This window comes from Desmodus rotundus, chromosome 3 (genome assembly GCF_022682495.2).
Source record: "Desmodus rotundus isolate HL8 chromosome 3, HLdesRot8A.1, whole genome shotgun sequence".
Taxonomy (NCBI): Eukaryota; Metazoa; Chordata; class Mammalia; order Chiroptera; family Phyllostomidae; genus Desmodus; species Desmodus rotundus.
In genome coordinates, this window is record NC_071389.1 from 3,991,261 (window position 1) to 4,010,129 (window position 18,869).

Genomic DNA, 18,869 nt, shown 5'->3' on the forward strand with positions numbered 1-18,869 from the left:
GAGGCGGTGGCCAATCCTGCGGTTAGGGGGCGGGGCCCAGTCACGTGGCGTGCGGGGGGCGCGGCGCCCGTGGCCGCCCAGCACGCGGCGGGCCTCGAGACTCCGGGGCCCCGCGGGGCAGGATGAGCGTCTGTGAGAGGGGACGAAGGGCGGCGACGGAGGCAGCGGAGGCGGCGACGGCGGGTGAGTGCTGGAGTCCAGCAGGGAAGCCTCGGAGCTAGCCGGCCGCAGGTTAACGTGAGCCTACCTTGCGCTCTGGGACCGCGGTCGGGGAGCGCGGGATCGGGAACCTGGGGTTCTCGGAACTTTGTGCTTAAAGTTGCCCCCTGCGCCGGGTCCCATTTCTGGGTGCACGCTGACTTTGCAGAGCTGCGGGTGGGCAAGTTGGTGAGCCCGAGTCAGGCTGGTGACCGCCGGGGCTGCGGGTCCTTCCCGGGGCTGTCCAGCTGGCGAGCCACAGCCTAGTTTCCCCGCATCAAATTCAAATTGTCCGTTTCACTTGACGTTTGTTACCTTTGCCCCACCCCACCCCCAAGGCTGGACCTCCCGTGAGTGAAGACCTCCAAAATTGTATGGAAACGCTAGAGAGAAGTGCCTCCAGGTGATCAGAGATCAGTATCGCCGGTTTTTGATGACTGATTATTACCTCTCATGCAATGGCATGGATCCAAATGAGGAGTAAATTTCTGTCGTTAGTTGCAAAGTAAGAAAGAAGCAGGCGACAGATTAGGACTGCCAAGCAGAACATGGACCCTTGTGAAGATCTAAAAATGTCCCGCGGTAAATCGGACTGCCGGGGGGTTGACCTTAATGAACTTGAAGGACCACAGGCCAGCGGCACTGGGGCCCTGGGGAAAGAAGCTGATGAGATGTGGAGCCAGAAATACCAACTTAAGAGCAAATACCTGGAGAGCAGCAACAGGTGATACTTTATAGCCTGGTTTGTTTGTTGTTCTTGGCCCCAGTACTAAAAGGGAAAGGAGGGTGTAAGTCTTCTTTTGTTTGTTTTTAAGTAAGACTAGGAGGAAGTGTAGGGGGAAACTCAGGGAACTTCGAATGAAATGCTCTGGAAAACCGAAGAAAATTCCCAAAGAGTAGATAAAAAGCAGTTAAGGAATTTAGCTGAGTTGAGGCTGAAGTGGGAATGAGTTGAAAATGTTTGACAGTGACCAGTTTCTTCTGCTGGGATTCCCTGGCCAGTAACACAGACATAAACCTGTGAACTAAAGGAGCTGATACATGTTAAGCACTTAGAAAGTTGAACTAATACCCCGTTCCATAAAAGTTGGCAGCCGTTGCAGCAATTGAAAGTGTGAATTTTTATCTCACAGGGACCAGCAAGATCGAAACAGAGTTTCTGAAGAGCTGACGATGGTTGTCCAGGAAATGAAAAAGTACTTCCCATCGGAGAGACACAGTAAACCAAGCACTCTCGATGCCCTCAACTATGCCCTTCGCTGTGTGCAGAGTGTCCAAGGTAAGCGGGCCGGGGAGAGAACACTCCCTGCAAGGCCGCCGCTGCTCAGAAGCGTCAGCCCGGCCAGGCGCGTTGTCGGGGTTTTCGTCACAGAAATGTTTTGAGGTTTTTGTGCTGTTTTATATAAAATGAACAAATCTGGAACTGATCCCACGAGGGTGTTAGTTCCTCACACTAGGGGCACCAGGAGGACCTGATCTGTGTAGAGTTTGGTGGCTGTGCAGTATGTTGCTAAGCTGTAGCAGGAGAGTCGAGTTCAGTATAAGCACCTTTTGAAGACTAACTTTTAAAAGGAGCGTTGTCTTCTATGGAAATTAGGGGGCAGAATACATTTGACCAAAAACATCTTACCTTTCCCTGCCATACACATGCTTTTAAAATGCACTCGTGATGTATCAGGAACTTAGCCAATTAAAAAACGAACGTTTATAAACACTTTTCCCCTTTTACCTCTGACTTTGCTTCTCGAGGGGTTTCGTAAGGTGCACGGTCTCGAGCGCAGACCTCTGTGGCCTCGTACGTCACGCGTAGTTCCTGAGTGGCGGAGTGATGCTGCTGCCATTGCAGCGCCCTGCGTGTATTTGGGGTGTGGGGTTTCAGCCCCCTCTTTAGTACCTGAGATGTTCTGTTCCTTGTAATCTTGAGTACGCAGGATTCAGACAACTCAAAATCTTGAGTTTGCACAACTATCGGTACTTGAGGTGAAGGAAGAAAATGACCTGGTTTCGAGGACAACGCTGAGGTGTGGCCTCCTGGGAAGAAGCAGCCAGCTTAACTAGTCATAAAAGTGATTTCTTAGAGATACTGTTTTCACTGGACTCCCTATTTATTTTCCTGTGTTTCTTAGCAAACAGTGAGTTTTTCCAGATTCTCAGTCAAAATGGAGCACCTCAAGCAGATGTGACCGTGTACAGCCTTGAGGAGCTGGCCACTATTGCTTCAGAGCACACTTCTAAAAACACAGTAAGAACTCACGGACTTTGCCATGCGAACCTGGGTGATTTTTCCTGGTAAAAACCTGACTGTCTGCAGGTTTTTAAAAACAGTTCATGAAGAATGTCGGTACTTCACAGTTAATGAGGTAGACAAGAGAAGAAAACTGCTAGAGAGGCGCGGTAGAGTGTCCCCTGCCCTGGCCAGGGGACAGGGCTGCAGACGGCAAGCAGGGCGGCGGCAGCCGATTGCTTTGCTCCAGTTCTGAGGTGCCTCTGTCTCAAACTAAAGACAAAGATAACCCTGCAGAGTAATTCCTGCATCTTATTCTAATCTCCCAATTGTTAATTTGTATTTATATCATTCTTAGTTCCCATACCTACTACTTCAAGTTGTAACAACTGGATTTGATAGAACAGGTGAGTTGAGACGCTGTCATTTTTTACAAAATTTTGGAAGAGACGTTTAGTATATCTTTTTTGAATCTCTTCATGTTGACAGAATAATTTCTCCTCGTTTTGTTGATATGACGGCGATGACTTTATGTTTAGGTCTCGACATAATTGTCACTGAAAGATTTGACAGTACTGGGGGTGAGCTGCCTGCGACACTGCAACGGCGCTTACGTTGCTGACCGGTGTGTTCATGGTAGGGTAGTAGGTGCTCTTAAGATTTGAGGCAAAAAAGTGTAAGAAAACATATCCCCCTGATGGTCTGGGAGTAAAGCTAGAGAGGAAAACATAGGCCAATGCTAGCAGGCAGACACAGTGGTTGATTATAATAACTAAGTTATATTTATGTCTGATGAAGCAAATCCAAGAAATAATCCTTTTTTTTCATCCTCACCAAAGGACATTTTTTCATTACTTTTAGAAAGAGAGGAAGTGAGAGAGAGAAACATCAATGAGAGAGAAGCATCGATCTGTTGCCCTCTGTAGGTGCCTGGACCAGGGATCATACACGCCTGGACCGAGTGTTGGACCCGCAACCTTTCAGTTATGGGACAATGGTCCAACCAAGTGAGCCACACTGGCCAGGGCTCGAGAAATAATTTTTATGTAATGATGTTGGTTAAAGACAACATCTTCAAGGTGACTCTTGAGCTTGGTCTTCAAGCCTAGAATATGCTTTGGTGAAGAAAAGGCAGTCCCTCCAGGTGTGAAGCACAGCTTGCAAAGGGGAAGGATTCAGAAGTCTGTGTATCAACCCTGGCAGGTGTGGCTCAGTGGATTGAGTGCCAGCCTGCCAACCAAAGGGTCACTGGTTCCATTCCCAGTGGGTGCACATGCCTGGGTTGCAGGCCATGTCCCCAGTAGGGGGCTTGTGAGAGGCAGCCACACATTGATGTTTCTCTGCCTCTCCTTAAAAAAAGAAAAAGAAGTCTGTGTGTCTATACGGTCTACGTGCTTATTAGTCATTGTGGAATGAGCTGCTATGGTTTTTTGACCTAGAAATTGAGCCTTCGAAAGGTGCCTTTTGGGGGGTGGGGTGTGTGTGTGTGTTCGTTCTAAGCTCTTGACCATCGTAGAAATCTAGAAGACATTTGTACCTTTCAGGGGACATTGCTGGTATCTCAATATTTGCATTTATTTTAACTGTTTTTCATAGGATACCTTTGTGGCAGTTTTTTCATTTCTGTCTGGAAGGTTAGTGCACATTTCTGAGCAAGCAACTTCAATCCTGAATTGTCAGAAAGATTCCTTGGAGTCCTCTCATTTTGCTGAACTGCTGGCTCCTGAAGACGTGCGGATGTTCTACACACACACCGCCCACACTCAGCTTCCCTTCTGGAACAACTGGGCCCAAACAGGTAACAGGACCAGCATTCGGCCGTCTGCCTTGCCTTGTGAAGATCAGTTTTATTCTTCTAGTGATAGCACAGAAATGTATGCATTTTTAGAATAGGCAGACTGGGGTTTCGTTTCTTTTTTTTCAAAAAGTAGAATTGGTGAAAACGTTTTAAATGCTTTTAAAAACATAAGGATTCAGTAAATGTGCTTTTATGTAGTCAAGTTAGTTTCATAGACTACACATTGTAAATACAGTTTGAGTGCCCGTGTACTATGTAGCGGGTGAGTTGCCACGAAGACCCTGTTTCTTTTAAGTAAATAAAACTGAGTGCTTTTTCCCTTATATTGACTTCGTTAAGTCTGAGCTTGGCTTTGGAAATAAGCGTCTGGTGGTCAGCTTTCTTTTCCACTGTTGCTTTTCCCTAAAAGTTCATGAATCGCATTACTTTTCCTTCTGAAATGCTCCTTTTCCTGGCCTGGGCGTGCTTGCTCCGTTTTCTTTGTGACATTCAGTCCTGCATGATCTTTAAACAAGTCATTGTTTCTTTTTTGGGTCGCCCTTTATTAGTTCATGTTCTTTGTAAAACATCTCTTGAGAACTTAGTATAGATCAGCCTTCTCTTTGATTCCAAGTCCTTTTCTCTAATTTTCAAAAACTGTTAATTACCGTATTTTGCCGTGTGTAGTGCGCGCCCATGTCTCTGTGCTCAGTGTGCACGGGGTTATTATACTTACTGTTATACCCATGGTATGTAGTCATTATACCAACATACAATGCGCATCCTTATTTTCCTCCAAAAAATTTGGATGAAAGGTGCGCGTCATACAGTGAAAATACGGTAATTAAATGGTGAAATACAATAATTTTTTACTGTTGTAAAAAAACCTCATTAATGAAATTTACTATCTTAACCATTTTTAAGTATACAGCTCAGTGGTGCTAAGCACATTCACATTGCTATGAAACAGATCTCCAGAACTTTCTCATCTTGCAAATCTAAAGTTCTGCATCCATTCTGATTTTTTAATCCGGTGCTTGGTCCAGTGAAGAATCTAGTCTTGCTTGCTTCTTTGTCAGCTGTAGACCGTTGCCCCATCTTTTATGCACATTGTACGGGAGCTTCAGAACACAGACCTGTCATCCTTGCTTCCCTCTGGCTCCCCATCTCCTGTTGCCATCACTCAGAAACATCAATTTCGTTCCTCTTCCTCTTTCCTAAACACCTGCATTCATCCTTTCATCATCTGTATTTGTTTCTCCGCATGTATCAATCATTTAGTCATTCTATAAACACTTACCCCACAATCACGGTGGGCCAGGAGCTGTTCTAGATGCCGAGACAGTGGGAGCAGAACAGGCGTGACCGGGTTTGCAGGTTCACTCACCTTACTCAATGTTCTCCTCCCACTTCACTTGTGGAGTCACTGTCTCACCCTTCCAGCCTTGTTCGCTTTGCTAATTGCTTATTCCGATCTACTTCTCCTCCTTGTAAAGCATAATCTGGCCTGAAATTGTTGTCTTTTAATCCTGAACATTTACTTGCTTCATTGAGATCTGATGCACATCCAGTTTGCTCCTCACCTTGTACTTCACCTCACGATCCTCAAGGATCCGCTCTGCCTGAGTGCAGCCGTCAAGCTCCGGGGCGTTCTGGGGCTGGGCCCCTGTTCCTCCTCCGTTCTCTTCCTTCCTTTGAGCCCAGAGAACATGACGAGGGCATAGGAAGCTGTAACCTCAGCTGTTGTCAGCATTCGGCCCTGCGTTAGAGCATGTTTCAACTTCAATTGTGGTCCAGACCTCTCAGAAGGAGCCGACCACTGTTTCTTTAGAGTGCACTTAAAAAACGAGAAGTCATATGGTCTGCTGAGGTGTGGAAGTGAGAAGGGCCCACATCTGTGTCTGAGGTCACGTGGTCAGCTCTTTGTGTTATGAGACCCCTAATGAAGGCAGTTGAATCAGGTGCCTGCTGTAAGGTACAAATAGCATAAGGAAGTTTGCCTACATAGAGTTGCACTGTTTTCTATGTGCAATGAATATTAAGCTAGAAATCTGAAGATCTGAGTTTTAATTTTTTTTTTTTTTTTATCCTTACCCAAGGACATTTTTTCACTGCTTTTAGAGAGGAAGGGAGAGAGAGAAACATCGACTATAGGCTCCCCGGCTAGGGATCAAACCCTCAACCCAGGCATGTGCCCTGCTTGGGAATCGAACCTACAGCCTTCCAGTTTACAAGGGATAGTGCTCCAACCAACTGAGCCACTTGGCCAGGGCTGAAAATCTGAGTTTTAAATTGAGTTCTGTCCCTTCATGAACCTTGGAAGCCACTTAGCTTCTCAGTAAAAAATAATAGTTTCTGACCAGCGTAGTAATGCACAGTTGCTGTAAGAGTCAACGAAGTGAGTGGTTGGAAAGCACTTTGGAGACTGGGCTCATCCCGCAGCATAAGGAGCATCCTAACTGCTACTCCCTATTGAACGGGGACTATTCCTGATGTGTCAGTGGGTTTTATCTTCCCAGAAACCTTGTGAGGTGTGGATACTTTCATCATCCCCAGTTGACAGAGAGGGTAACTTGGTCAGAGTCAGCCAAGAAGCAGTTGTATAGGATTAGCCTGTGCCCAGGTCTTATGGGAGAGGAGCCCCCGCCCCTTTTTTAGGGCCAACACCCAAGGGAGGAGCAGTCTTGGCCTCTAGCGCAGCTCAGACAGCAGTGGTGCCTGGCAGCCACAGGGAGTCCAGGCCACAATTGTGTGTGTGCACGCACGCACGTGGGAGGAGCCCTGGGTCTCCAGGGAATGGCCTGCCTCAGGGCCCCTTTGTGTGTAGGCAGTGGCCAGAGCAGCCTGCAGGAAGTGATGCCCCCTGAAGCCAGGAGCCTTGCCCTATCTCAGCCACCACAGTCCCTGTAGCACATAGCCGAGTGACTCACCCAAGGTCATACTGAAGAGCCCGATTTCACCTTGGGTGGGGGGGCCCGGAGCCCCTGTTCTTAGCCACTGCCCCCACCCTCCGGCAGCAGCAGGGCTGAGTGTGACGGTTACTGTCCAACAGGGGACCGTACCAAACGCATTTGAAAGTGGTACCAAGGTGGGTTTCTGTCCATAAAAACCGTCTCAAAAATGAAGGATGTTTGTGAAACGTCCTCATCCTGCATTAATTCCTCCAGTTCCTGTGTTCAGACTAGAGCATATCTTTGTGTGATCAGTTCCTTAAGCTCACTTGATTGCATTGTTCTTTCATTCATTTCCCACAGATACAATGTAGGAACTATCTTCTGCTTTCAGAATTCTGGGACTCTAACCTTCATAGTTTCGTGAACTTTGGAATTTTGATCATTGGTCCCTTGATTTTTAAGCTGGAGGGTTTTTTTTTTTTTTAATTCATGTAAGTTGTCCTTGATCCTTCAAAGCCCATTTTCTGATTCTTCCTGTGACCCTTTCCTTAGAAGTGCAAAGACCTGGACCAGATTCCGTATTTTGGTTGTTTATGCTCCTTCAATGTATATTTTTTAACATCTCCTTGGTTTTAAACATTTCCTTGTTTCCCATAACTGAGGACTTTTTGCCCCGGTGAACAAATGCCCAGAAGATATATTCAGGGAGCTCTAAACCCAGGAAATACAGTCAGCAAACAGTTGGGAAAAGGCTCGGCCTGTAATCTGCCCTAAGGTAGGCAAAGGTGAACATTTCGGAATTACCACCTCACAAAACAATAAAATTAATGAGCAGCGTGGTTAATGACGTTTGTCAGTAGGTAACAGTCTCCTGGACATCACTTTCCCGACCCACGGTAAGAGCCATGACTCGGTCCTGTCATTTCACCAAGGGACACACCTTCGGGGCATTTGTACCAGGAAAGAAAACAGTGAAAGGAATTGTACATCGTATACCTAAAAGTTATAAGGAGTCAAATTCTCAATTTTTGAGACATGTCCAGACTGTTACAGTGGAATAGAATGTTATCACCAAAATAATTGTGTCGAAGGGTTATTACCTGGATGTTTGTAGGAATGAGTCTGGGCAGTTCCAGAGGGTCTGTGGGAAGTAGTGAGGGAGAGACGGAGTCCAAGGCTCTCATCATCGTACCTGGGGGCTCTCGATAGAACAGAAAACCCTGGACGTGACCAGATCTCAAAGTAATGGTGGGGGGGTGGGGAGTCCTGTTTTAATCAGAGTATCTCTCTCTTAAAAACTGCCGATGGTTTGTGCGGTGACAGTGAGCCATTGTTTGGCGGAGGAAGTGCTGCTCTGCAGTGTGTCGGGGGGTGAGTGACAGTTTCCCTTTGTCGCCAGCAGCATCGCAGTATGACTGTGCTCCGGTGAAGCCCTTCTTCTGCAGGATCCGGTAAGTGCAGGGGCTCGCGGAGGCCACCAGAGGGCTGGGCTCTGGTTTTATTCAGCGCTTACCTCGATCCTCTCGTGCTCGCCAGGTCTGTGGTGGATGCGAAGGACAAGACTTGGTTCTTGCCATGAGAAGTTTGTAATGTGATTGAGGGGAAGAAACGTCCTCATGAGAAAAGTAGATAACGCAACAGGAAGAAGACCAGAAAGCTCATTCTTAGCCCAGGGCACTTCCAAATGACCGTGGTTGGGGTGCTCTCGTTTGTTTGCTTTTTGTTGTTTGGTCATGTTTACAATTAACTTCTGAAATTCTGAATAGCTTGAAAAAAAAGCAAGGTAGTGTATTTATGACAAAGATTTAAAAGGTCCAGAGATCACTAAACTAGAGGAAAATAGACCAAAATTATAACAGTTAATTTCTCATAGGATTTATTAGTGATTTTTTTCCTACTAAATTTTCTGCTATGTTCACTTAATGTTCCACTCATTCCAATGTTCCCTTCACAATAAGATGTCGTGGTGCCAACTGGGTGTTGGTATATGAATCTGGCATTCAGGGGAGAAATCCGGGCCAGAGGCAGATGTCAGGCCACCAGCACATGGAGGGCACTGAGCCCAGGGCTCCAGAGCAGAAGCAGGGGAGCCAGCCTGGGAGCGGGGGTCAGGAGAGGGGTCACGGAGCACCTTGTTCCGTTTTAACCCGCCCAGTGGCCTAAGCCGCTTCTCCGTGAAACCTCTCCCTCACTGCGTGACGAAGGACTAGAGTTGCCCTTGGGTATTGGAAATTTAAGCTAACATTTCCCTTCTCTTTAAAATAAATATGTTTAAATATTTTAGATTGGGCTTTGTCTCTTTTAGAAGTTACCAATAAAATATTTTCCCGGCCGTGTTTCCCATTGGGCTAGCTGAACACCATCAGGACAGCCATGAACCATTTCTGTTCTTTGCAGCGGAGGTGAAAACAGAGAGAGAGAGAAGCATTACTACCCGTTCCGGATTATTCCCTATTTGATTCATGTGCATAGCTCCGCCCGGCCGGAATCGGAGCCCTGCTGTCTCACGCTGGCTGAGAAGATTCACTCTGGTTACGAAGGTCAGTCGGGAGTATTTGTGTCCGCATGTCGGGGAGGGCCTATGGGACAGCAGCGAGCACTCAGGCCTTCAGCTGGACTCGGGGCACGTGTAGCCAGGTTTCCTGACGGCTCTGTTTACTGACCACGTCGCTTCGTGCGGTCCTCTCCTTCACGGGCAGCCTGGCCTCAGGGTCTAAGCAGGGACTTGCCACACATACTCGGTTCTTGAATGCTTTCTCTACTATTGACAGTCCGGTGGCCTTTTGCTTCTGTCTTGTGTGAAATGTGAGCATTGAAGTTGTTGTACAGCAAGGTCACAAGAATGAATTTACTTTTTTAAAGTGTTGTGAACCCCCCTGGTTTTTATCGTGTGTAAATATAAACATTTTAAATAATGAAATTGGTGCAGCCACTATGGAAAACAGTATGAGAGTTTCTCAAAAAATTAAAAATAGAACTATCTTACCATATGATACATACTTTTCAAGTATACATTAGAAGACATCCAACACATTCCTTCGAGAAGATACACCCCTGTGTTCGTTGCAGCATAGTGTACAACAGCCAAAGTACGGAAGTGACCCAGGTACCCATCAGCAAACAATCGGGTGAAGAAGAGGTGGCGCTTGTATGTGTATTGGAATGTTAATCAGCCATAAAAAAGAATGAAATCTTACCATTTGCAACAACATGAGTAGACCTAGAGATCGTTACATGAGATAGAGACAGAAAAAGACATACCATATGACTTCATTTACACGTGGAACCTAAAGGATGTTGTAAATGAACAAAATAGGAACAGAAGCAGACTCACAGATACAGAGAACAAACTGATGGTGACCAGATGGGGGGTGTTGGGGGACTGGGTGAGAAAGGTGAAGGGATTGAGAAGTACAAATTGGCAGCCATGTGGAATACAAAGTACAGCTTCGAAAATACTGTCAAAAATAGTGTAATAACTATATATGGTGTCAGGTGAGTACCAGAGTTGGTGGGGGGGGGGGGGGGTGTTCACTTCGTACAGTATATAATTGTCTAACCACTATACATATACCTGAAACTAATATAAAATAGTATTGAATGCCAACTGTAATTGAAAAATAAAATTTTTTAAAATGTGAAAAAAGAAATGCACAAACAATCCAGTAAATAGGGCTCCTCGCCATGGAAAAGCCCCGTTTGCTTGTGGGCATGGCTGTTGGAATGATTGTGAGGGGTGAGAGGAAGTTTTTCTGAAATAAGGCTGGCGGTTCTAACATCAGATAGACAGGCATGTCCCGTGGTGCAGGGCGCGCTGAGGGAGCGGGAGGGCGTCTGAGGTGTGAGCGTGTTTTTGTGTATTCCTGCGTGACCCCATTCGGACAGATGTTTTCTGCATTCACCTCGTGTTGCATAAGCAAGTGCAGACTTCGTATTATGCTCAGATGGTTCCCTAATGTATTAATCACATTTTCAAAGCGAGCTGTGGCAGAACTGACTGTCCCAATTTTATCACACAAATTAAAAAATGTTCATGTCGTACTGACATGAACATGTGCTTTAAATCCTCGGCGCTTTGTTCTGTACAACCACTAAAAATGCCTAACTGGTCGGGAACTGCGAGGTGCTCCAGCTTTGACTGTTAGATTATTTGCGATGAGCAAGCCCTTCAGTGTACACAGCTTTCTCTGTTTAAAGTTAGCTTTTGTGGGCATGACATTTTGACTAATTAAAAGGTAGGTAATGATGAAAATTATTATCTAACTGTAGCTCTGTCTGCTCAGAGTGAGATTTTACCGTATCACATAGCAATTGTGTTAAGTGGTTAGTTGAGTGGATGATTAATTAGATATCCTTTAAATGAATTTGCATGAATTCATTTAAGTGAATTTGCCTTTAAATGAATATCTGTTTTCCATAGCTCCTCGAATCCCAGTGGATAAAAGAATTTTTACCACAACACACACTCCAGGGTGTGTTTTTCTTGAGATAGATGAACGGTAAGTACTTCTTTAAGCCTAAAAGAAATTTGTTTCTGGAAATAAATACAAATATGAAAAGGTTTACACATGCTTAATACTTATACACTACATATCTGCTATCTATCCATTATCTTTCGATTTTTATTAGTTTGAAATTATTTGTGTTGTCTCAATTTTTAATACAAATATCTTTTAAATATGAAAAAAAGGTGCACAAATGCTGTGGGGAAATAGTCACATGATCTAAGAAATGTTGGTCATCTGACTCATTGCATCAAAATCATCTGGGGACCTGCCCACACACGGACCCGCGGGCTCACTGCAGGCTCACAGGGCAGAGCTTCTCGGGTAAGAAACATAAACATAGAACACTTGTAAGATCTGCAGATTACGTCTGATTTCACAGCAGTCTGCTTTTTAGGTAAGTCAGGAGTTACTGTTCCCCTTACATAAGAGGACAGTGAACATGGGCGCCACTTTGCCAAGAACGGATGTACTCTGTAATCACGGACAAGGTGACCCCAAGGCTCTGGGCCCCGGCACCTGGGCTGGGGTTATTTCCACTAGACAGGTGGTGCTTCCCAAACCAGTTTATGAATTTTTTTTAGTCTGAAGGGAGGGAAAAAAGAAAAAGATTTTGTACATGTGTGCATGAAACTAAATTTATTTAAAGAATTGTTATTTATTTTGACTTAGGTCTTTCCTACTTTTTTTAAGTGTTAAAATAATCTTTTTTATTTAAAGAATAGTGATGTTGTTTTTTAATATCTTTATTTGGAAAAACAAAATATTATCTCCCGATCAGTACCCCTCCATTTTCCCCCAATTTATTTAAAAATTTTTCTTGTGAAATCTCAATTATCAACCATAAGTGTAAAGTAAAAATCTTAAAAACTTGGCACAGTTACGATGTGTTAATTTTGATTTTTTTTAAATCTTAACATCTGAAAATGGGTTTATTTCATAATAGATAGCTTGAAATACTAGTTGGTGAGATACTTTGTCTAATATAATCTGTAGAAAGTAAGATAATTTAACCAAGAATATTCTGAAAGTAGCTTAAATTTTACCACATTAGACAGTATTTTCAATCTGTAACAGAAAATGTCTGTGGGGTTGGTTCTTCCCAAGCTGTCCCGAGGGCCTCGCCACGACCTTCACCTGCGGACCTGTTGTCCCACGGGTGTCTGGCTGGCTGTTTGGTGTGGCCTTTGCGGGATGTTGTGTTTGTATAATTGTCGTCATACAGTACGGATTCGGAGTGTGCTTTGTTCATTTAACGCCAAAAGCATTTGTCTATGCTTGGGTGTGATCCGTGTTTGCTTTTTAAACGGCAGCAAAGCGGAGGACGTAGGACCTCGGAGGGACCTGTGAAACATGTGGATTCGGGGTCTCCCCCGTGAAGCTCCGCCCTGGGAGCCTGCAGTGAGCCCGTGGGTCCGAGTGTGGGCAGGTCCCCGGATGATTTTGATGCAATGAGTCAGATGACCAACGTTTCTTAGATCATGTGACTATTTTCCCACAGCATCCGTGCACGTTTTTTCATGTTTAAAACTAAGCGAACAAGCATTTTGTTAGAGTCGGGAGAGTGTGGAAAGTGCTGCGTGTAACCTGTTGCCTGTGCCGGGTCTGTGCCCAGAGCCGTGCCTTTGCTGGGGTACCTCCCTCAGGACCTGGTCGGAACGTCCATCCTGACGTACCTGCACCCGGAAGACCGCGCTCTGATGGTTGCTGTCCACCAGAAAGGTAAGGAGGACTTCTTCGTGGGAGGAACTTATTTTCTTAGTCATCGATCTGATTTTTCATTTCAGTTTTTAGTAGAGCTTAACCTTTAACCGGGTCAGCGATATATTGAAACTGCTAAGACAACTTATTTTCCTCTTTGACATTCTTAAAAATTTGTAAGTAAGTGCCAAAAAATGACATTTGTAATGTTCATGTTCAATTCTTATTTTGTATAGTGCTGAAGTACGCAGGCCACCCTCCCTTTGAACATGCGCCCGTCAGATTTTGTGCTCAGAATGGCGATTACATCATCCTGGACTCCAGCTGGTCCAGCTTTGTGAACCCGTGGAGCCGGAAGGTCTCATTCATCATGGGCCGGCACAAAGTCCGAACGTAAGCCCATCATTTTTACGTTTTCTAAAAGCATTTTGTTTTATCAAATAATATTTCTTCGTGCACTTACTCCACGTTGAATCAGTTAACACAAAAACTAAGTGGAAAAACAACAAGGATTTGTGTGTGTGTGCGTGTGCGCGCGCACGCACGCTTTTGGAGGACAGTTTAGTGATATGTATCAAGGCCTTGAAAGATTTCTCTCTTTGAGCTGATGGTTCATCCGTAAATATTCTAAGGAAATAATGGGTAAACACAGAAAAGCTATAGAAAGAAAAGACATATTTTGAGATTTAATCATAATGGCAGATTTACAGTGGCGTAAATGGACATCGTTAACTAATGTGGAATACTTGCTTGACATGTTGTTATACTGGTCCATAAACATTTTTACAAATTCTGGTCAAGATAGCGGCATAGGTAATCACAGCTCACCTCCTCTCATAATCACATCAATATTACAACTAAATTATAGAACAACCATCACTCAGAACTGTGAGAAATCGAGTTGAATGGAAGTCTGACAACTATGGAATTAAAGAAACCATATCCATTCAGACTGGTAGGAGTAGAGAAACAATGGGATGGTCCCACAGCCACGTGTGGTGGATAAAAATTCAGGAGGGATATCTCAGGAGCAAGGAGTCCAAGGCCCATACCAGACCCTCCAGTCTAGGGTTCCAGTGCCAGGAAGATAAGTGCCCATGACTTTTGGCTGCAAAAATCCAGCAGGAATTGAGTCAGTGGAAGAAATTTCTGGAGTCCCAAGCAGTTCCTTTTAAAAAACCTGCACGTGGACTTACTCAGACTCACTTCCTCTGAGCTCCAGCACTGGGGTAGCAGCTTGAAAGGCACTGGTGGTACACAGGGAGGAATCAAAGTGTCTGGCATCAAGGTGAGAGTTGGGGGGACAGCTCTCTCCCAGACAGAAAGGAGAGCAGAGGCCATTGTCCCTTTTCTCAACCCTCCCCCCACAGAGGCGGCAGGCAGGTGTCATATCTGAGACCCCATTAACCAGGCTATAACATTGTCCTGCCCTGGAGGTCCCTGAGACTCCATCCCACCCAATTTACAACTTTTAACTGGCTTTTCCATATGAATAGTTGGTCTTGGCTTATGCTTCACAACTTCCTAAATTTTTCAAATAAGCAAGAGCTGACCTCAGTGAGCCTCCAGTCCCTGTACCTCTTGCTAAGTGGCCCCAGGGCAGGTATTAGCAGCAGCCAGCCTAGATTCACAGCTTGGCTTCACCTGGGAATCTCCAGGCCCAACACAAATAGCAGCCATCTCAGATTGCTTTATAGCTCATACAAGGTGGCCCCAGGCAAAATACGGGTGGCGTCTGACCTTGGCCTGCATTAACCAGGAAACTCCAGGGCCAGCACACCCAGTGGACAGCTACAGACTATATTGAAGCACCACCACCCCGCCTCTGAACAGCTTATTCTCCATGGAGGGCAGAGATTGGTGGTCAGTGGTCACAGCCAATCCTTGCAGCTGTCTGGCCTGGTTAAATCCCTCCCATTGACCTGCCTTAAGCAAAACCTGAGAGCAGTTGGTCTGCCACACGGCTCATTTGGCCACGTCTTGGACTGTGTTGCGTGTGTGCAGCCATGGTGAGGGATGTGCTACGGTGCATCTGCCTCTTTGTCCTCTGGGGTTTGGCTCTCAGCAGAGCAGGGCTGGAACCTTAACGTTTGAAACGGGCTCCTTGGCACCCTAGTTCATGAGACTGACATGTGTCAAAAAGCTAATTTAGTAATTAAGGTAAGAAATATGACTGCCAAGTAAGTGTTATTCATGTTGGTCACAAAGGACTTTTTTTTCTTGGCAGGGAAACTTCTGGGAAATGAACATAAAATCAGATGCTTGCTTAGTGTGAATTTAGACTCCTATTAGTCAATAGGAGACGTCCACCTGGGCGTCTGTTGGTTGGTCTCTGTGCCCTCCACAGTCAGTGCTGGAGACGTGTCCTGGGTTCAGTTCTTGCTTTTCAGTTCTTTGATTGAATATATATGAAATTAACTTGACATACAAGGACTCACAATGCTATCACAATTTTTAAAGATTACAACATTTCCCTGACCTGTGTGGCTCAGGTGGTTGGGTGTCATCCCACAAAGCAAAAGATTGCCAGTTCGATTCCTGATTAGGGCACATGCCTGGGTTGTGGGTTGGGTCCCAAGTCAGGACGCATGTGAGAAGCAACCAATCAATGCTTCCCTCCCCCTCTTTCTCCCTCCCCTCTCTCTAAAAAATAAATTAATTACAAGTTTTATGTAAATTGATAACTGTGTTTTTAAAAAATATATATTACAACAATATTTACATCTCAAGATTTAGGATTAAGTAAGGGAAAGAACTCAAGAGTCTAATAAGTATTACTCTCTTGTACAGTAATTATCCATTACATTATTTTAATGCATTTATTCCTTAAATAAGTATTTACAGATCACATACTGTTACAGAGACTGTGTTAGACCCTGAGAATGAGATGACAGACGTTCACGTGACTGTCACGAAGCCCACCGTGCAGTGGAGAGGCAGTAAATAGAGGTCAGCAGGGTTTAGGACAGTGTGACAGTTGAAAGGGGAAGGGGGCTCAGAGAGAGTTCAGCAAGGACCGTCCCCATCTCTCTGTGTGTCCCTCCCAGCAGCCCTGTGTCCGGGCAGGTTAGGTGCTGGTAGCACCCCTTTCACAGAAGAATCTGTAGTGGGGGAACTAGAGTCACTGGCCCGGGCCTGTGGAGGAGTCGCAGAGGGAGGCCGGGTGCCGGTCTTCTCCCCACCGCCAGTCACTGTCCTGCACCAGCCCTCTTCAGTGACAGCTGCGCGCTCTCACCCGTGTGGCAGTCGTCTTGAGTCATACTATTACTGATTAAAGAGACACCTTTGTTTTGTACGAAGTTTCACAAGTAGGAACATCTAAATCTCCTACCATAAATCCATCTGTTTGGTTTCCATTTCTGAATTTTACTTGAAAAAGAAAATGCAGACACCTCAGGGAGACATCCATCCAGGCCCCTAGTGTGGGTGTGTGTAGATTATGAGTCCAAAGTGCTCGGTTCCCAGACTGATCCTCCACTGACATTCATTCTGTCCTGTGCCAGACACTGCCGTGGGCACAGGAGAGGAGAACACAGCACGCAGGACGGCCTGACCCCACAGGGAGAGACGGTGACAGACCCAACGATTACGTAAAAGCCACCGTGTGTCCAGCTGTGCACGCAAGTGCAGTTTCTCCCTTATGCACAACACTGTGCCAATAGACACAAAGGGCACACTGGCCGCAGGTGGAGCTCCTCTGGACGACCTTTCTGACACTGCTGTAGCAGTGTGATGATTTCTGTCTGGGGAAGCCTTGTGGTCCGTAGGGCACAGAGCTGCATGATTCGCTGCAGAAGCCGCAGGACGGCACAGCGGGGGAGCCCCACACTGGCTCCCGAGTCCCCACTGCTGCCTGGTTATGTGAACTCTGACCTCAGGGCCATTCCTGCTTCCAGGGCTTGCGAGGACTCAGGCATGCTGGATCTGACTCAGTATACCTCCTTCACAGTGCTTGCTTTAGCGAGATAGCAAGAGCGGTCTATGGGGGCATGTCTGGTCCCTTCCTGATGCCCTGCATAGACCTCGCCAGCTAGGTGACCTGGCACAAGCGTCCACCTCAGGTGAAGCAGACAGTACCTGATAGAGCAATTGGCACCGTGCCTGGCTCATCGTGGGGTTTAGAAAGCGCTGGTTATTCTCACCATGTATTGTAGAGCTGGCCCACTCCCAGAGAGGCATCAGGCCTCTTCCTTGTTCTTCTGTGGTCATGTCTTCTCACTGTGTGCAGGTAGGAAATGCAAAATGCTGTAGAATTTGAGCATAGATAAGACTTGGAGGGATTCTGACAGCCACATTGTTAGCAGTAGGGTGTGTTGCAAATGCATCTTTGTTACCTGGCTTTAAGTCGTTAGGTGCTTCAGCCATTCAGTGTTGCTTGGCAAACCTGGGGTCCTAGAATTCCTACAGCGGGTGACAGTTCCTGCTAAATTTTGCGACCAGTAGTTGTTTGACGCAGTCACTGGCAAGCAGTGTCCACAGTGTTGTGGCTGACACGAGACAAATTCACACAGACTATCAAGTCCTGTGGAGGAAAAGGGATGGCACGGCCACTCTCTAAAGGGGAGAGTGCCTCGGAGCGCCTCGGCCACTCTCAAGAGGAGAGCACCCCCACCCTTGCCTTGACAGGCTTTTATTGGCTTAATTTGCAGAGGAATACAGGGCGTGTATGGAAAGTTCATCAATCATTGTCAGGCAGTAATACTCAAATAGATACCATTCAAAGATCTCTGAGGGCTTATTCTGAGTCAGGGTCAGATAGCTAAAGGACCATAAACCTTTGGGGAAACAAACTCATTTCATGCTTGGACCCTTATCATTTAAATTGAGGGTATTAGCAAAGCAGGTTTCACAGGATTTTATGTGTTCTTTCTCAGATCTGATTGCCCCAGGGAGCCCGCCCTTACCAGCACAGGGTGTACCCACCTCCTGCATTGTTTTGGGCTTAAGTTGAGCAGGGGAAGTGAGGTAGCCAAGAGATTAGGAGACTTCTTGCAGATAGAATGAGGACTCAGGCCACGTCAAAGCCGAGGGGCAAGGGTCTATCACCCCCTTTCTCCATAGCCCCCCAAGTCCTTCCCTAAGGGCCCCCTCATGACTGTGCCTGTCTTAGGTTGTCCTTCCCTTGAGGAATCTTACCCATCATTGGCTAACTGGTCATGTACTGGGGGCCAGGCAGGGTGAAGTAAAGTGGGCAGAGGTGGTGCTCTTGCCAGGGAGATAAGCTTTGTCTCCTTAGTGGCTTAGGGTCTCAAGGTCTCTCACTCAGCCTTCGCCATGGAGGGTTACAGTCTCTGAAACCAGGCACGGCAGTTCCCAACATCTCTCCCTTTTCTGTTTGTGAAATCAATTGTAGTTGTTAAGTTTCCAAAACCTACTTTTTGCTCTTCTGAATGCAATCTCAAGAAAACAACCTCCATATATATCGTAAAGCACAAATAAGGACTAAGACAAGGGGGCACCCAAGGGCTGCTAGGACCCAAACTTGTAAATTCAGCCCATTGAACGAGTTTTTAGGAGCATAAAGTTGCTCCTTTAAAGGAAAGCATGAAGTGTTAATAAGGACAGGCTGA

General features: G+C 45.9%; 1 protein-coding gene across 8 annotated transcripts in view; it reads left to right on the plus strand.

Annotated features, from left to right (window-relative positions):
• PER3 (period circadian regulator 3) overlaps positions 1–18,869 on the plus strand; it is a gene marked incomplete at its 5' end in the record, with an annotated part of 41,341 nt that continues 22,472 nt past the window's right edge. For 7 of the 8 annotated variants that reach the window (XR_008426350.1, XR_008426352.1, XR_008426353.1 and 4 more), the window contains 10 exon segments: positions 1–183; positions 537–922; positions 1,332–1,477; positions 2,325–2,440; positions 4,019–4,220; positions 8,493–8,544; positions 9,491–9,633; positions 11,514–11,592; positions 13,214–13,320; positions 13,536–13,692. Coding sequence is in view for 4 of the 8 variants with exons in the window: in XM_053920140.1 (XP_053776115.1) it covers positions 747–922; positions 1,332–1,477; positions 2,325–2,440; positions 4,019–4,220; positions 8,493–8,544; positions 9,491–9,633; positions 11,514–11,592; positions 13,214–13,320; positions 13,536–13,692 (1,178 nt within the window). 8 annotated transcript variants of the gene reach the window in all.